This window comes from Platalea leucorodia (genome assembly GCF_965183815.1).
Source record: "Platalea leucorodia genome assembly, chromosome: 3".
NCBI lineage: Eukaryota > Metazoa > Chordata > Aves > Pelecaniformes > Threskiornithidae > Platalea > Platalea leucorodia.
In genome coordinates, this window is record NC_138825.1 from 19,424,112 (window position 1) to 19,443,891 (window position 19,780).

At 42.1% G+C, this 19,780-nt stretch overlaps 1 protein-coding gene across 1 annotated transcript in view; it reads right to left on the bottom strand.

The window, feature by feature from the left end:
- Nucleotides 1-19,780, bottom strand: part of ALK (ALK receptor tyrosine kinase) — a gene marked incomplete at its 5' end in the record, with an annotated part of 317,178 nt that overhangs the window by 214,757 nt on the left and 82,641 nt on the right. Inside the window, 2 exons of the mRNA XM_082306264.1 lie at nt 7,432-7,596; nt 19,351-19,463. Of these exons, the coding sequence (XP_082162390.1) occupies nt 7,432-7,596; nt 19,351-19,463 (278 nt within the window). The remainder of the gene's footprint in view (nt 1-7,431; nt 7,597-19,350; nt 19,464-19,780) is intronic.

The following is a 19,780-nucleotide window of genomic DNA, read 5'->3' on the forward strand; positions in this document are numbered from 1 at the left end:
ACAGAATGCTTCATGTTGAGGTGCACGCAAGTCTTCACGGAATTAAGGAACGAACAAACAAGATTTCTAAAATCAACAAACCCATGTGCTTATCCATAGTCCTTATAAATACCTACTCTATAAACAAACACACTGCCCTACAGTGAGACAATAATTTGCCTCTTTAGAGCAGGCTCATTAAAGGAAAATAATTTTGCAATAACAAAGCACAAGTGTAGTACTAATGAGAAGAGCAAGCTGCAACTGCTAAGAACATCTGGTCCATTTCTTGTACTGACAAGACTATGAGCTGGAATCTGACCATCATAAAAAGGCTGCGTTTTTTTTTCTTCACAGCCGAATGGATTCTGGAAGCAAGTTTGGTTTGCATTTCGTGTATTAATGTTGCATAAATTCCTATGGGGCTGTGTTGTAACACTTGATATGTATACGTTGCCAAGTTGAGTATCAAAATTTAAATCTCAACTAGAACAGCTAGAAATATTCACTGTAAATAATATTTTTTTATTTTAAAACTCTCTCTGTTTACAAAGAACTTGATAGTCCTCCCCACAAATCCATAAATCTCTCATTTGCAATAAGATCGATGAATAATTTTCAGTCCATGTGTTGCTTCCAGATCTCACTTAATTCTTCTACTATTTCACTTGCGGTGTGTAGCTGATCCTTCAACTCACACACAACTATTTCCACTGACTCAATGGCTAAATCTTAAAGAGGAAAATAACTAATAGAAAACTGAATCCCACTTTGACTAAACAAAAGTACGAAAGTCTACAAATCTTCATAGGACACCTGTAGTTTATCTGAATGCTTATACATAATAAAACTAGGGTGGCACCATACCACAGCAGTATCTTTTTAAGGACTATTCAACCATCTGGATTGAATCTTTGCAGACTAGGATGATCCACATTCTTCTCCAGCATTAAAAAAAGAGGGGTGCAATAAACATTCAGGTCTGCAAGTTTTTTTGTCAAAATTTGTGATGGGTTCAAAAACATTTTTCTTCCAAACTAGAAATTCTCCTGAGAAGACCCAAAAGACAAATGGGTTTTTTTCAGACCCATCCTGTCAAAACCTCAAACTCCATGTATTGATTTACTAAAGAAAAGAAGAAATACTCCGATATCTTATTTAAAAGACACATAAGATAGATCAATTCTATGAGATCAAGGCATATCCCCAAACTAGTCTTAAGGATTAATGTAAAGGGAAGACTTTTGTCTCTCAGCATGCACCCAGCTACTCCTTTTACCCTTTATTCTTTCCCCTGGTAAATAGCTATCATCTTCAGGGAGATTTTTTGCCCCCAATTTTTGGTGGAATTGTAAGTCTTTTTTCTGCTTGAGCCCTGCATGAAAAATAACTTCTCAACTACTTACTTCTTGCAAGCCCACATTGATTTATACTCTACTGTTTTGTTAATAAAGTGATAATCTGAAACAAAATATTATTTATTATCTTTTATTATCTGCCTCATTCTTCTTTGTCTGAGGAATCATAAATTAAAGTCAACAGCCATTTCATAATCCTGCAGTTCATTATCTCCCATTTGCTAATATGCTCAGTGCCTTAGCCTTGCTCCATTTCTTTAGTAATAATTACAAAAATCAAAACTACATTAACACAATGTGCGGATACTTCTTGTTTTAGAACTTACGTAAGAGCTTTTCAGCTCATCAGTGGCTGGTTAGGACACTGTCCTCATTCATCTCCCTCTTCCCCTGCCATCCTTCATGAAAGTTTAATCTACATTTTCCATTAAGGAGTTGTCTCAATTGGTGTTCACATTTGCCGGGTGGCTTATTACTTTTTTGATTCTGATTTGAAATGGTGGTCATACCTTCCCAACTTATCTCTTCAACTGAAATTTTTATCAAGCAGCTGCAAATTTTCATGGTCCTGAAATCTTCAGATAACAGAAGCAGAAATTCACTTACTTTATCTAGAATCACAAGATTTAAAAGAGGAGCAGGCAACCCCCTTGCATCACCATAGTCAGGAGCGGTCAAGTCTCTAATCCTTCAAGTTTAAAACTGCATTTACGGTTGGAAACAGATCACTCTGACATTTGATCAAGCACAGATCTGGATCCAGTTTGTGTGTACTTGTTTTGGGTCCAGCTGCTGCTAGTCCTTCCTCCTTAAGTACACAAGATTAACTTTGTACTAGGGGTTTCTCTTTTCCTCTTCCTTGTAGAATTTGACTCGGAAGGTAGCCATGACTGTGCTCTCAGATCAGGGACCACAATTATTGCCCGCCACAAGTCCACGGGCAACACAGCAACACATTGCTGCTGACAGGAAGCTGAGCCCCTGCCTCTCTGGTGGAAGGAAAATACAAGCACTGTGACGAGGTAGCAGGAGAGAAGAATTCTGGAAAGGCATACTTTCTGATGGATGTTAAACCACCTGCTACTCAGAGCTGTATCCTAGAGGCCCCCATAGTACAGAAAACGCTGGGTTTGAATCCACAGTTGAGAGGCACAGAATTTATGGCTGGTTTGACCCATCTCAAGTTTATCAGAGAGGCAAATGACTCTTTCACTTGAGCATGACAAACACATATGTCGACACAGCTGCAAAATGCGACTTCCTTGGTCTACAAACTCTGTCATTCTAACTACAAACTGGGTTGTCTAACCTGCCTCCTTAGAAAATACTGCCACAGTTGCAAGATCTCCAATTCCTCATATTTCATTACGATAGACTGCAGTACATTTGCTGGTGTAATATATTATGAACGATCATAAATAATTAAGAATTAATCACACTTGTCAAAATAAATAAATGCAGTCAGTGATGCAGAAAGCTTGAATTTTTTATAGCATCTTTTTGCTTATTCATGAATTAAAAGAAAAAAAGTCTAGTAATTCACAATGGATTGCCTACTCATTACAGCACATACAGGCCTGATTCAGATCCCAACAGTGGAGGTTGTCCTGTCAATCTTTAGCACATCAGTGGAATTTTAACCTTAAATCTCTGATCCTGCAGAAAGTTACATAAGTTTGGAAATATTAGGAGCTCCAGCAGATCTTCATGTACCATGCAGGGCCTAGCTGGCAGATACACTAGTGGTTCTATCACCCACTGTCCCACTTAAAAGATGGTGGGAATGGAAGAGAGTGAAGTGTTTTAGCACAAAATTTCAAAAAAAACCCCATAAAATACCTTGATAACCTGCCTTCTATAGATTTCTATAGACAGTCCTGCAATTCTTCCTACCAAATACCCAATGTTTTTGCATGGTTCAATACCATTCACAAGGCTTCAACAGAATAGCAAATAATACTAAATGTTTAAATAGCACCTTTTCTCTGACTCTCCAAATAGGTCTGAAACCCTTCGTGCATTTCTCTCCTTTTTCAAAGGGAAGGAAAAACTGGGCTGGGAGGGGAGGGAGGGACACACCACCACACCAACCCTACCAGCACAGACCAAAGATCCATTAACTTCAGACATCTGGCTCTGAAAACAGACGGGGTAGATACATAGGAAAGAATATATGAACGGGGAGAGCAAACAGTTGTACTTCCCCACCCCTGGCCTTCAGGGATCTCTTGCGCAAGGACTTTCTGAGCCAGAAAAGGTAGTCTTGAGAATTTAGTAGCTGTTAGTATTTTTCTTCCCTTCACATATCCTGTCAATTTGCACACCCATAGAAGGTTTTAGCACCAACAATACCCTGTGGAAAAAAGTTCCACAGTTTTACTGTTTGTTACATACTGAAGGATCTCTTTTTCTTTTGAACCTGACACCTACTAATTTCATCCGATGCTGTCAAATTCTGTACTAGAAGAAATAACGAATATTCCTTCTGTACTCACCCTTTCTGTGCTTTATTAAAGTCTTGGGAGTTTATAAACCTTTATAAATCTTTTACAAAGATTGTAGAAAATTCTGTGATTTTTATAAAACTCTGCCATGTATTCCTTTAGATGTCTCTTCCAGAGAAGGTAGCGCTAGTCAATTTAAGTATTCCTAAAAGATAGCCATTACATACTTTAGATCATCCTTGTTTCCATTCTTTTAATACCTTTCCCAGATGTACTAAATAATATTTGATGCATGGGAACCAGAACGGAATGCTGTATTCTAGATACAGCTGCCCCACACATTTACACATTGTACACACATATTGTTTTCTATTTTCTACTCCCTTCCCAATAAGTCCCAAGATCACATTTACTTTGTGACTGCTAGTGAGTTTGTTTTCACAGCTCTATCCTTACCCCAAAATCAGCTTAAGTGATTAGAACCAGCTCAGAATCTGTCCTTATATATGCCAAGCTCCAATTGTTTCTCCCACCACCTCCATTCAAATAAACTACTCTGAATTTCACCTGCCACTATTATCCAGTTAAGCATCCTTTCTCAATTCCTTGCAAACCAGACCTCCAATCTTTTACCCTGAATAATTTGATATCAAACATTGCCACCTCCCCATCTATCCCTATTCAGAAGATCAATTATTTGTGTGACACCCCATGTTGAACGTGTCAAGTGAGCAGAGCACTCGAATGTGACTGCAACCAAATGTTGAGACACCTGAAAATAGTTCTCCGTCTAGGTAGCTCAATCCATGCTGATTTGTTCTGATTCCTAGAGACTGAGCTGTATCATGTTGCCGGGACAGGGGCAAAAAATACAGAAGTTCTTCCAACGTCTCTCTTTGGGAGACCTACCAATTATTTCCTGCTGAACCTTTTACAGAAATTTATATGAAGCACAATGAATCATATCCAAGGCATTTGTCTCAATCAATGTCTTGACATGACTTGATAGCCAAGTGACAAGGATGAGCTAAACCATCCCAAAATCTAGTTATGCTATCTGTTTATCTCTGTGCATTACTGTCTGCAAAGGAGATGAAATGAGATTGAGATAATTGGAAGTACAATTTGCAGGAAACAGTGGGGGTTGGAATTACTGTGCTTAATTATTTCAGATTGGAACAGACCACACAACTATCTGTGCCAAGCAGCTGTAATTAAAGTGATTTAAAATAGAGAATGCTAGCTCCAAGTGTTGATTTTCAAATGAGTCTTTATACGCACAAGAGTTAGTCATCTACGAGTTGCAGACCTACAGCTCTACCGAGGGGCTCAAGAGAAAACTACCAGTGACTACGTCCAACAAGCCTGATAATAAAACAAACAAACAAGCAAGCAAAGAAAACACCCCAAACAACCCAACCTGCCACCCCACAAATCTAAATCCGTTCAATCAATGTGACACTGGGTATTTGCCCCTTGGAATGGGAGAAAACAGCAGAACACAAGCTTCAGCCTAAATTGCCTATGTTCCAGATGAAGAAAAAAAAAAACCTCCAAACTTTGGACTTTGAAACGGAATTTTATCCCAATAAGCAATTGGAAATCATCAACCAATACCACCCTTGGTTTTGGGCTACAGGGCCAGCCAACAGTCTCCCCTCTTCTGCTTTGACAGACATATAAAATTGACTGAATACAGACAAAGGTGTAACTTTACTGAAAAGAATCCAAAAGAAATATACATTGATAATATGGAGCACCACAGCAACCCGGCCAGGCCCTTCACCTGGAACAATACATTTCTTTCCTCATGGGTCTTCCCCATTTTTTTCCCCACTCCAGGAAAGACACAGCTAGTCTTTTCAATTAAAAACAAGCAGGTTTTAATTCCTAAATTTCAGCAGCAGCCAGCTTACACGAGAATTTAAGAAGAAGGAGAACAGCAGACATTCTGATCTACCTCAAACTTTCGCTTAACTGTACCTTTGTAGCAAGAAATTTAGTGTGTGCATGTATGTTCTTTGATGTGAAACTTAGAAGATATTTGTATGTGTCACAAATGTGGTCCATGTGCTTTATATGTGACACAGATCCCACCAAAATGACTCGGTTTGCTGATGAATCAGTGCTCAAGCAATGGGCCTTAGAAGTTAATTTTTAATGGCTATCTGGGGAAAGTACTATACTATTGATACGGATGAGAAAACAGAATTAAAGAATATGAACGAAAGTGGCACTGAAACTTTTCCTCAGTATTTGCCTGAACATAAGAACTGTTACAAGCAGCCAGACTGCAGGTCTACAAAGTCAAATGCTATCTCTGATGCTGGCTACTAAGAAAAAGATCCTTTCAATTGCACCTTTCTGTATAAGGGGCTTCTTAAGTCAGGGACTGTAAACAGACTATTGAATTAAATAACCAGTGATGAATGCATTCAGCAAGAATTCATCTGATCTTTCTTTAAACTCATGCATACTTCTGGCTTCCATAACATTAATTCATGCTTCTTATTACCACAGTTTATTCAGGTATTACATAAAAAAATATCTCCTCCTGCTTGTTCTATCCCTGGCACCCACTAACTTCACGGCTGCTTCCCGTTACTCTTCAATCTGCATTTTTATAGACCTCTAAGTCCTGCCATCACAGACAGAATAAAGAATCTTTCTCCGTTTATTTTTTCCTAGTACGGAAACTGTTCCATACCCCTGATAATCTTTGTTGTCCTTCCTTATACCTCTTCGTTCTATACTCTCCTTGCCTAGATAAAGCTTGTAGCCCTAACTCCCCCGTTTCCATTTTGTAGCTCCATTCTCATCAACACCACCCAACCCTTACAGGGAGAGGTTTCAAGCAGGTGTCACTAACGGCAGGAAGGATGTTAAGAATTTTTCTGCTTTACCACAATTAGAAGAGCACAAATACACCTAAAAATCTTTTTAGCACTTATAATATTAATGAAATATGCTGCTGTTCCAGATACGATCATGAGCAGGAAAAATAATTCCAACAAACCAAATTTTCTTCCAAGGAAGGACAAAAGTCTGTTGCACTCCGCTCTTTTCATGCTTTCTAGCTCTCTTTAGAGACAGGAACTTTCTTCTGATATTAAGGGCAAAACCCATCTTTTCTTTTCTCGCCAAACAGAAAACCTAAGCCCTGGACACATGGATATTGCCTAAAATGGCCTGCAAATAAGCAAGCAGTAAACAGCACCTAGAGCAGAGGTAAAAACAGACTCTATTTTATTCATCTCTTCCAACCACTGAATGACCTTAAACACAGGCACCACAGTACTGTTCTCATCCAAATACCATCCATGGCATGGGTCAGCCTGATTCAGATTTTACATAATACTATATTGGATATTTTGCTTCCCATATATATGATTCAGATTGCCTTTAGACAAAAACAGATCATGCATGTGCAGAATGACTCCCTTTGTTTGTGGCGCTGTTTGCATTAATTGTCTACTGCAGCAAAAGGATTATAGCTGTCTTAAGTATTTTAAGAGAACATGTTTGTTTGTGCGGGGTTTCAGGTTTTTTTGGCAGTTGTTTTTTTTTTTTTTTGAGGGGGTGGAGGGGGCATTTTGTTTTGAAAACTAACCACTACATTGAAGGCATTACATAGTTGAATTCCATCTTACCTTTAGGTGTGTTCTCAGAGTGATCTCTCTCTGGCCCATCCGGGATGTTTAGCTGTGAAATCTCCTCTGCGCTCACTCTGAACCAGGCGTTGTTGGGGGTTTCCTGATCTTTTGAGGAAAGGGAATATTCCAGGTCACAAGGAGATTCAAAATTGCAGTCAAATACTGGAAAAAAAACCCAGACATAGAACATACCAGGTTAATTAATTCCAGCTTCCTCTGTGCTCTAAGGTGTGTATACACACTCATTTTATACTTTAGTAAGTTAGGGCTTGCTCTTTCCCATAATGAGGTAGAAAGATATGGAGGAAGTCCATAAACAGACAGGCAAAAATGTGTCCGAAATGGACCGCGCAGAGAGGTTCATTATGGAGGTAGCAGCAAATCAAGAGGAAGGCCCAACAGCCAATAATTCCCCTTCAGGACAGATAAAAGGGCAGCACCAGCTAAAGCAGAGAAAGGCATCATCTAGACTGCAAGGGAAATGGCTTAGTCAATTGATAGAACAGGACAGAAAGCCAATCTCTTCTGGGATGCTGGTTCAGATTCAGCCAGGATCATTATAGTGCAAAGACTACTAATACGCTTCATAGTCATGTTCCATCTCAGTAAGCACAGGACTCTGCAAAGCAAGTCGTATATCCCGGGCATATGGGATATGCCTGTAGCCATAGGGACTGTACCCTGCGAAACAACCTTCTGACCCCCTGGGTTTGAAACGCTTCACTGAGGCAGCAGAAGCAGCAGAAGCTTGATCTGCTGCCACAAAGCTTTAGCCTCCAGGCAGTACAGCCAGCATCTGCCTCCAACACAGACGTTTCTTTTTGAGATGTTTCTCTTTCAGAAACCAATTACCGTGCTGATGCAACTATGATTCACATCCCAGTGTCCAATTTACTACCACACCATAATTCAAGTGGCTTCACGCAACATGCAGTGATAACCTGCACGGATTTTACTTTTAATCGTCAAGATGGCTAAATTTTCTGGAATGCCCTATAAACATTTTGTCATCACAGTCAGCACTCAATACAATATTCAGTAACAGAAAGAAACTATTTCTGAACTAACTCAATGTTTCTGAAAAGGCTAGATAGCTCCATTTGAAAAAGCCCAACAAAAAAATACAGCTCTTCTCTGGAGTTTCCTACACTGCCTACTGTCCTGCCATAGCTATGCAAGTGGAACAAATAATCTGAATTGACATTAGTCAAATTAACTAATTTTTTTTAAACTTCAATTACATTCTCTATTAAACATCTAATTTCTTCTTAGCGTGCACAGATTTATGTAGTTCAGCCTATTCTCCTGGTGATATAACATTTTCTAATCTGAAGGTTAATACTGTTGCCCTCTCACTATACTTTTCCCAGCTAATTTGCCTTTTTAACAGTAAACTGGAAAGAGCAGAGTCTATTTTTCCAGCTTATATTTGATTTTCTTAATCAGGTGTTTTATCATTCACTCAGCATTTTGAATGCTTCACAACATCATCGAAACCATATCATGTAAGGAATCCATACACACCACAAGCAGCAGTAACAAGTATTGCACATATTTCCTTAAATTTGAATGCACAAATTCGCTACCCTCTTCAGGCCTCTATGTTATCAATATAAATTTCATGATACACGAAACACACTTCAATTTAGGCAGCAGGGAACAGTGGATATATTCATGCTATACAGTTTACTAGTGCAATATCATACCCAAACCTCAGACCACTTATTTCTAGTCCCTTAGATGTTCTTTAAAAAAACAAATCCAATGTTTTTTTAACCCTATAAAGTGCTAAGAGTCTATTGCACTTTGTATCAAAGCCCAAATGGACAAAAGAGCAACCAAACACTCAGCTACATGCTACAGAGGATACATCACCCTTACTGTACAGTTTAGTTACAGGGAACACTTTGAGTAGTATGTGCTTTAAGGCACTGTCAAAAAAAAAGGGAGGCGGGGGGAGAAAGACAGCTCATGCAAGGACTTTTTTGACGGAACCCACAGGACGATTGAAGGGGAAGCCCAGGCCGAGGACAACACGTGGCAAGAGCAGTCATTGCAAATCAAGTATTTCATTCTTCCTGGGCTTCTCTCCCCCACCAGGTCTCTCATATTTTTATGAGCTTTCCAGCAGTCTCTGCTTGCTTGCTTCCACTCCTCTCCCATCCAGCTGCTGGGAACAGAAGCCTTTGTGCTCTCTTACCCTCTTGCCCCCAAGCAGAGAAGCCCTTCATGGATATCCACAAGGCGCTCTCGTTTTCCTCCTCCAGTCCTTGCCCCCTGACACACTGATTACGGTGCCTACAAGCACTCGATAGCCAGCTCGGCTCCCCCATTCAGTCTCACTTTCCAGAACCTCCTCTTCAAAAGAGAGCTATCAATCGGTTGTGGAGCCCTTAACACAGCAGGCCTCTGACCTACAACTGGGACAACTTAATTGGGGGATGTGATTAAATACCAGTCGTCACATTTAGTGTTATGACCCCTGCAGACAACTAAAGCCTCCGCCTGAAGGTGGGGGAAGTAAAGGAAAAAAGGCAAGTAGCAATATCATTTCCTTGCCTTGCAATGAATAGCCTACAGAGAAGTGGACATGATCTAACATGCTTGTTGTGGTCAAGCTGAATGGCCTTTACAACAGGTTATTCCTTGAAAGAGGAAGAGACTACTTGGCTGATACATCTGAGAGTGTCTGCGATTTAATGAAAACATACTTGCATCTTTTACAGAACTTGATAATCCCCCCCACATCACTAGACTATCTGCATTCTTCATAGGCGCTTATTTAAATTAATCTCGTGTCAGACACAAATTTCAGTGCTATTATCCTATTCAGTACAAAGAAATGATGACAAAGAAATGCTATCTGATGCAACACAACAAAGTCTATGCAAACAGCATCCAGTCTTCCAAGCCTAAGGTTAACTTTCTACCCTCAAGCTTTCCTTCTTTCACAATGTCCTTCACTATTGAAAATGTAATACACTTTCTACAACAACCATTATATACAATACATACTTTTTTTTCCACTGATAAGCTGCTCTTGGTGTGGTAGCTGCTACAAGACCATATAAACCACATTTGCAAATACAGAGCCTTCACTATATTTGAATTGCTGCCACAAATCACCTGCCATTTTTTATGCCTCTGCATAAAAAAAAAAAAGGTCTTTCTCCTTCCTTTTTTACTTTTGTCTTAACATGTTTAAATGCGAGATCAAGTTTATTTCTTTCTTGCCCAGCCAAGCACATAAAGAAGTAGCCATGTACCTTTGGAAGCTGAATAAAAGCTACTCTGCCCTTTTCTGAAAAAGAAAAAACACTGCAGGAAAGGTAATTAAATCTAACACAACTTTTAGTGATTATTTTTTAAACCTACTACCAATATAAATTGGCTAGATACAGAGCTTTAGGGCTTGAATTGCATGCCTAGTCAGTAAAGTGGGGTTTTTCGTGATTTTTGGCATTTTTTTTTAAAGAGATGTCACAAAGATTTATATCCTATATATGCATTTATGCCACTGCTATATTGACATTATAGATCCTAAAGGCTCTACAGGAATTTAAGTTCCAGCAAATTGCAAAGTCCCTTTTTAAATATATTGCAGAAAAACCCAACCCCTTGTCCAACAATCTTTTACATCTGCAACCACTGGACACTAGAGAGACACAACAGCTTAGTTCTTAGAAGTCTATTTCATCATCATTACACCTTTAAAGAGGAAACAAAAGTGATGCTTATAATCAAATTAAGGTAAACACCTGTTTAAGAAAGGCTGTAGATATCAGTCATTTCAGTTTCTGGTATGTAAGAAGATACAGGATACCAACCATAGACTGAAAAGCAAATTAAGCTACTATCTGACTGAAAAGACAGTGGAATCTGTGTGTGTGTCTGATGATGTTGTCTTGTGAGTGCTTCAATTTATTTATTTTTAATCAACGTACCTAACAGCAATAATTTGTGCACAAACAACTAAAATATCTGGCGGCTACATCTGTTTCAATTAAACTGATTAGAGTTTTCTAATAAACCAGTGACTTAAAATAGTAGTATACATAATACGCCAAAACACAGTAATCTGCAGGAAATACCCTTTTACATTACTGCAGGTCAGATTATGGAGCATTCACTCTTTGGATCATCTTAGGTCATTTGTGTAAGCACACATCACAGAAACATGCTTTATTTGGAACAAAAATAATCTAATTTAAAGAGAGAGATGAAAAGCCTATTCTTGTTAAGAAACTACTCTGATTATCCTTTCTTCAGCTGCCCCAAAGCAGACTAGGTTTATTTGTTTTAAACCACATCTCCTTTCAACCACAAAAGTCTTAACCAGCAGGTAATTTCCTCTTAGACTGCTCCTTTCTAGTTCTACAGGTGTTTGACTTAAAAAAGTCCTTTTCACTCCTGGTCTGCTGACTCTTACAAATCACTCCTCCTCCATTACTCTCAGCTGGTCACCCCTTTGAAAAGGTGTGGTTGCTTTCTCACCTCACCAGAATAGACAAGGGAGCAGGTAGAGGTTCTCTGTTCTCAGAAGGACCAGCTTAGAGATGTATATCCTAACTGGCATCCCATCAGTTTAAACATGACTAATTTGTACTACGTCTACAAACACAAATGCACAATGTAGAGGTCACTTACACCGATCAAAACAGGACCGCAACCTCCCTCAAGAACACACCTCCTCCAGCAGCAACAGTTGCAGCAGCAGTGTAGAAACAGATCAAATATTCTTGCGCAGGATGTCTTTTTTTTATACAAATATTGACAGATATTCCTTGTGGAGGAGACATAATTTAAATTGTATAGTAGAGATGTGCTCTGCTGAGTGAGCTTTGAGACCTCCATCAATACCCACTAACCTCTATTACACTCATGTTAGAAGGCCTATAAGCTTTTAATTTATGACAAGGAAATGACAAATTGATTTTCCAGTTATTAATCCTAGGGACAGAGCCAGTTTCTAAAGCCTTCCCCATTCCCTCTGGGTAGAAAAGGGCACAGGGCATTCAACCTAAGGCTTCTGATGGCCTCATCAGGCCCTTCTGAATTGCTATCCACCGATACAGCGGTACACGTGTGGGGTGATACAAGGAAGCCTGCAGCAGTAAGTGTTTCTCCCTGAAAATGGAGCATAAATCGGAGACTGCCTGCTCTCTGGCTGCCAGCTCCCCAGCCTGCTGAACACCCAGGAGGACACCAAATACAGGCCAGGCCCTCGGAAGCGAGCATTGCCCCACGGCCACAAAGGGGTGAAACTCTGCAAATGGATCCCCAGTGCCACCTTTCCACTCTGCAACTGGAGGTACAGCAGCAATTTAAAATGAGCAAATCCACTACGGGACGGAAGGGCACAGCAAAAAACGGAAGGGGAAACAGAAAAGGTGTCTGCAGTCATACAAATTAAAGAGGAAAAACAATCGCAGGGTTTACCTGCCTTGTTCCTGGCAAGAAAGCAAGCCTGAAGAGACATTTTCACCTACTTCCTTCCATTGCTCCGCACTGAGAAAGGGCAAACTGGCACATTTTAAGGGACAGCATGACACGTGTATCCCTGCCGGGCGCCCCAGCCTTTACTACCCCTAGCAAATGCCTGCACCGACAGTAACTGCCTGGTCTTTGGGCTGCCGCTCCAGGAGCAGGCAAACGTGAGAGCAGCAGCATGGCGTGACAGGGGAGGCGAGGAACGGGGGAGGCACTCGAGGAGCCCCACGGCATCGCTCCGTACACCACAGCGTTGGGGTCCGTCCCGCCGGACGCGCCCCAGTCACCTGCAAGCGAAGCTGTGAGGAGAGCAGCTGGGCAGCACGCCAACCCCTCCACCTGTCCCGAGACGCAGCCTGCGTTCATCAAGGACCTCCTTTTGATTTAAAACTACTAACGCAAGTTAGCTTATTGCTCTGCGTCCCTCCTCCGCACCACAAGGTCTTCACGGGTGCTCCCCCGACCTTGAGTTTGCCGACAGGAACGCCGCTGCTCCCCCACGGCGCTGATGCTCGGTCCTGGCGAGGCTCTCCCCACTCTCTCCCCCAGCCGCCACCCCGGCGGCCATTTTGTGACCCCGCGGGCCGGGCCAGGCACAGAACCGCGGCCAAACCCCCGAGTGGGGGACGGGAATGCGTCCCTTCATCCAAGCGGGGCACGGGGGCTCGGTGAAGACAGACCCCCAGGGTCTCGCCCCATTTGCCTAAGAGCCCCCCATCCCCTTCAAGGCAGCGCCCTGTCCGTCCTCTGCTACTGCTGCCGCCCGGGGCCCCTTCCTACCTCCTCGCTCCGTAGAAGCTTCCCAGCCCCGCCACCTCCCGCTCACCGGCAGGGCCTGGGGCCGCCGGCCGGCAGGAGGAGGGGAGCCGGAGGCGGCGGGCCGGCCCTCGCAGGTGCTCGCCGCCGGGGGCTCGGCAAAGCTCGCTGCGTGCGAGGAAGGGCTGAAGGCGGCCGGTTCCTCCCCGGCGTGGCGGGGCGGCCGCAGGGGCGCGCTGCCCGCCGGGGCCGGAGCTGGCTGCCCCGGCGCCGCTCATCCCTTCGGCGCCCGCCTTGAGAATGAAATGCTCGAGTTCTCCTCGGGAGGGGCTAGTAAAGGCAGATTGCATTCTGAAGAAAAAAAGTTTTCGAGGGGCAGCACCCCACAGGAGGCATAATTTCACCTGCTGCGGGTGAAGAAGAGGGCATCACCCGCGGGGAAGAGCGCTCGGGCTCTTCTCCTGAAGGCCAGGGCTCTCCTCATGCCAGAAGCGTTCGAATTAATCCTCTGGGAGCGAGCCACAGCTGGATGGGCCGCTGCTCAGAGAAAACGGCAATAACGCAACCATTCATTTATTTGTTAAGAGAATCTTTAAAATGACAGCGTATACTTCATATCCACCCAGCTCCTCAGTGTGCACCAGGGAGTGAATCACCGAAATCTTTGACAGCTGCTTTGTTCGGTGGAAATCAACCTACAAAGAAGAGGGCCAGGACTCCTTTATCAATCAATTATAAGCACAGTCTTTCAAGACAGCTAGAGAGAGAGGTGGGAGGAGGGGGTGCCGGGAGAACAACCAGCGATAGCTCTCATTTTCATTCCTCCTGCTCTAAGAAGTGACAGAGCGCATCCTCCACACAAGAAATATTTGTCCACCAAGTCTCCCATGCATGCAGCGAAAACAATCAGTGAAAGTGCAGTTCTAACGCCAGTTCTGGCCAAAAGACTGAAGTACCGGCTAACAGCAATTGTTAGAAAACATGCCCCAGTTGGCGCAAAACAGTGGTTGGATGAACTGTCATATTTTGACAATTCATACAAGGGGCCTCTTGCATGAAGTTTGAGAGATCTCTAGAGAAAATGAATACTTGAGAGACAGGGAGAAAAGACATTTGTTGTCTTACTGTGTGTTATTTCATTATTGAAAAAATGTTGAGCTGTCATTGGCTTATTATCTGCAGATGAAAGAGGATATAAGGAAAAGAACAACTTGAAAGAAAGTAAAAATTTCTCCCTAATAAGATTTTTTTCTTCTTTCTTGCTTAGCATAGCCTTCAGTTTAGCTAGGCAGATGCTGTTTTTCCTGTGATTTTCCTCCCTCTGGATTTCAGCTCCGTTGCACATGGCAAAAATACCATCTAACTGTTAAACAAGAATTCTTGCCTATGTGTATGGGGTCACAGCATCTGCTATTTTATACAAAGCGGTTCTATTAATCTGGTGCGAATAACTGCTGTTAATTGAAGTCTTGCTCTATTATATTCATAACACTATTTCCAAAACTATGTTAGAGTACTTCTAAGATTGCAAAAAGGATGTGTTTCAATTGAGGTAGTACATCACTTTTGCAATATCTTTGCCAAGAAAGCATTGATTCATTTTTCCTCTGGGACAAAGTATTATTCTCCTCATTCCTCTCCTGACTTTATCTCACCTTCCAAACAGGAACTCGTTGTAACAATTAGTTCATATCCATGCATCTCACTATGCCATGCTGAGCCAAGTATCGTGATAGCTTTATCATTCTGAAGATGTCAGTATTAGTCTGATTTGTTGTAGATTTATAAAACAAGTAGTCATGGGAACCTAACTGTAACACGAATTCGTCTGGCTGGCGCCCATTTTCTCTCCATCTTCCCTTTTGTTTGACGTTCAGACTCATTGAGTTTCGTGTCAGCAGTATCTATCTGGTGTCCAGCTCACATGAATGAGATGGTATTTTGAATGCACTCACATGAGTACTTGAATTCAGCAAGTTGCACACAACCTACCAGAGAAAAAAATTAATAATCTGACAGCTCGCTGAGTAACTGCCATGCCACTGAGCATCAATTACACAGCAAGAATGACCCCAAATTATTCCACAGTAAAATTAGTCCACTAAATTTTTATTTTTTTTTTAGCAAACCCAATTCAGGAAATCATCACAGACAAAATTTGATTAGAAAGTGTAAAAAAAAAAAACCAACCCAACAACTCTGTCAAATTAGTTTTCTGAAGACATAGAGCTGAGTGAAATTATTAATAAGCTGTTAATAGAGACCATCCTTTGGATTATGCTGTTACTACCTATTAAATCAAAGCTGATTATACACTCTTGAAGCTATGTGCTCCTCCTCTGCTGAACTCACCTTTTGTAGACATTTTTAAGCACACTAGTCATTTGGTAGCCGAATCTGCTATTTCCCCCTGAGTTTTAGTCCCAGTTAACTCTGGAATCCAAACCACCACTATCTCCTAAACTTCGGGGGGGGGGGGGGGGGGGGCAAAAAAAAAAAAATCTGCAAACTATATTGCGGAATTCTGACACAGCCTGAGAGAGGTACCTCTGTATTTTGCACAAAGCTGGTTCAGAAGAGCCAAGGAGTTCGGCTGCTACTGGGGGATCTGGCAAAGAGACACACAGACAGCACGGCGGCCTAAGAGGACTTAAAAAGCAAAAGCCATCTCCTGTTTCCCAAACGGTCCAACATGGCAACCCTTATGCCCGTTATTCTCATGAAACCTGTTCTTCTTTCAAAACAGAATTCAGATGGGCTGAACTGCATTCGATTGGTTTCCAGTCGGTAGCGCTTTCCGCAGTTGCCCCCGCACCCGGCCGGGATTGTGCTCCAGGTGCAGTGTTGTTGGCCGGCCCGGGGGATGTAGAGGATGGGGCAGAGAGGGGTGTATTAATTGCATGAAGGCTTCCAGGCCTTACGGGGCACCTGTCGTCTGGAACCCCTGTTACAGAAGCTTAATGGATTTTACGCGGTGGACAATTGATTTCTTATACAATATCTATACAGAAGAGAAAATTAATATTCAACCAACCAGGACAAGAAATGAAATATGTGGCTGGGTGCTGTTAATCATGTAAGCCTCAGGACCGAGTTCCATCAGTGCTGCAAATGGGAGATTAATATGCTACCATAAGTCCACATATGCGGAATGCATTAAAAGTTTGTTCTAGCTGCATAAAATAGTCTGAGTGTACTTCAAAGAGAACAAAAGAAAACACAAAAATATGGAGATTTAAACACTCCTCCTGCCCTGCAGGCTGAATTCCCAGATAATTTTGGCGTCGTGTTTTTTTAAGTCTTTATTCTCTGAAAGGCAGGTGGATTTTGCATCTCTGAGATGGTAGATGATTAATCAACGCTTGGATAGAGACAAATCTAGAAACCTCAAGACAAGATAGAAAAGTCTTGTGAATGCATCGCGCTCAAGTATCCTGTTGTGCCAGTGATTATCTTTTCGGACTGCTGCATATAGTTTCAAAGATATCATCAAGCACCGTTCCTGCCAGAACTACGAGAGGCAGTCCGTCAGAATTTTTAATTCTGACCATAGGAGCAGGGAACTTAGTTTGGCAGAGGAAGAGGGACCCTACATTTCAATTTACTCAGCCTTTCAATCAAAAGGATTTCTTCAATAGCGGAACGTGGGAAAAAAGTAATTAAGACAACTAATATCGCCCCACTCCAGCAATGTCAGCTAGTTAATTAGATGGGTCCCATCAGATGATTAGGCAAACAAAGTTTTGATAGAAGTTTTATAGAGCACTCTGTAGTCTTAATCATGCTGGGAGCAGTGAGGAAAGCTGCTGACAGAAAACACTCTAGTAGTAAAGGACTGCTGGGTTTTATTTCTGCTAATGATTTATTGTGTGATTTTGGATTAACCACTTAATCAGAAGGCAGGGGTGGTCCTGGGACAAGGTTACATGCTTAGAGCTTGGATGGTCTAACTTTGTCTTCTGCCCTGCTCTGCTGGGTCCCTGTGTGATCTTCACAGAGCTGCTCAGACCCAGAGCCAATGGTCAGCTGCCGAGAGGCACTGTCCATCCCCGGCATGCTCATAGCAGTTCTGGGCAGAAATCGAGATCCCTGGGAAGTTTACTAATAAACATTCAGGTGCCTAAAAGCTGCAGGTATGCAGAGGAATAGAGAGAGGTTTTAAGAATTGCCCTCTTAGGCTTGGGCTATGCTTACAGGCTCTACTCCACGTACCCACAGCAGCCCTCCGCAGGCGGCGTATCTGAAGTGGCAGGCAGTATGTCCGCATAGCGACGCTATGGGGCGTTCCAGTCTGAAATGTGCGACTTTGAGGGCCACCGCTACCTCTTTAATTTAGAGGAGGTTCTGCCAACTTTTGGAAAACTTAAGGTGCAAAACTAGCAAAAATCAAACAACTCCTGCCCCTCTTCAAGATTCCCCACTAGCTTCAAGGTTCATGTCTGGAATTAACACCTCCTGAGGGAGAAAACAGTTTAGGCTTGTCCTGAGTGAAGACTGTATTTTGTGCAACATGTCATCAAGTTCCTGCCTTTCGCTGCAAAACAGATGGTTGGAATGTGGTAGAACTTGGTCTTGTGCAACCAGCTAAAATCATAATAAATAATTTCTGCTTAGATGCAGTACATTTATCTCCATGTGATGCTGTCAGATGGAATCAATGCTTTTAGGTTTTAAGAACAAAGTCTTCCCTTAGAATGGTATTACTGAGAAACAGAAAGAGTTTAGGAAGAAGTAATAAAGGATAAATTAAAAATCATCCTTGCAACTTCTGAGAAAGCCAAGTGAGGAGAAAAAAGATTGTACTACTGTCCCTTCCAAAATGAAATTGGTGTGTCCTCATCGTTCAAGCAGATACAACAGCTAGGAGCAGATATTGTATGCCAGTGGAAAGAATATATATTGCACACATAAAAGGCTGCAACATAAATTTGAAGAAATATGGGACTCCTTCATATAGGTAGGTCAAACTTTTCCCTCAAGCAGATAATTACAGGCTTGGGGTGAGTAAATCTTATTAGCCTCTCAGCACCTTATCTCCCCTCATAGAGACTGGTAGTAGATATATAGTAGATATATTCTACCTCAGTCACTTTCTGGATTGCATATTAGATATCACCGCCTTATGCAGTCTGGTCCTAACTACGATCATAGTATTTCACTGTGGAACGGCTATGGTTTGTCAGTAAACAGGTCATACCAGAGAACAGATGAGAACAGATTCCCAGATTTTGGAAGGGATGGGAGTTACAAAAGGAGATGGCAAGAAAAAATAAGTTTGGTACACAGCTCTTCTCTTTATAATATCACTGGATTCCAACACAGCACCCTCATATTACAATCTGGGACCTTGTTTTTGAGGGAGCAGGGCAGGCCAGGTCAACCAAGGTCACCAGGCACCTCCATGGAGATGGTGGTGGGCCATCAGGTTGGGACATCAGCCTTGACCCCAGGCCAGGCTGAAAGGGGGCTCCTGGGCCCATGGGCAGGGTGGAGGAAGGCCCCAGGGGGGGCTGGTAAGGAGCAGTAAGGCTTATTAGTGCCCTTGGGGGCTGACAGTATGGATATTTTATCATGAATCATTTGACTTGTGTTGTTTTGCTCCAGTATTATACCAATATCCTTAGGCAGTTAGTTATGGCCTCTTGAGGATAACATATAAATGCTACTCACCGTGTCGTCCTCTATGGGAGAAGAAAGGGGATGTATCTCTCATGACCCAGGTCAAGTTCCAAGCAGAGTAACCAGGAGGAAGAGGAGGGCTGCTTGCTGGGCGATCGGAAGTGCTCAAACCTTTCATGAAAAAAAAAAAGAAAAATAAACATTATGTATGACGTAGCTGTTTGTATACTACACATCATGCACAAAGATCTTAAACAGCTTTATAGACCACATGCAATAAGCCCCAACATTCAACTACTTCTTGGTCGGTTCTTCCTTCCTGATACGTGTGCGCACAGGTAGACAGGAGATAAATTGCTTTACATAGCAAAATTATCATCACCTAGAAAAACTGTCAACTTTAATATCACACTGATTCTAAGTTCTCTTTGACCTTTCAGTCCCTCAATTTGTTGTTTTAAAGTTTTATTAGCACGTGGAG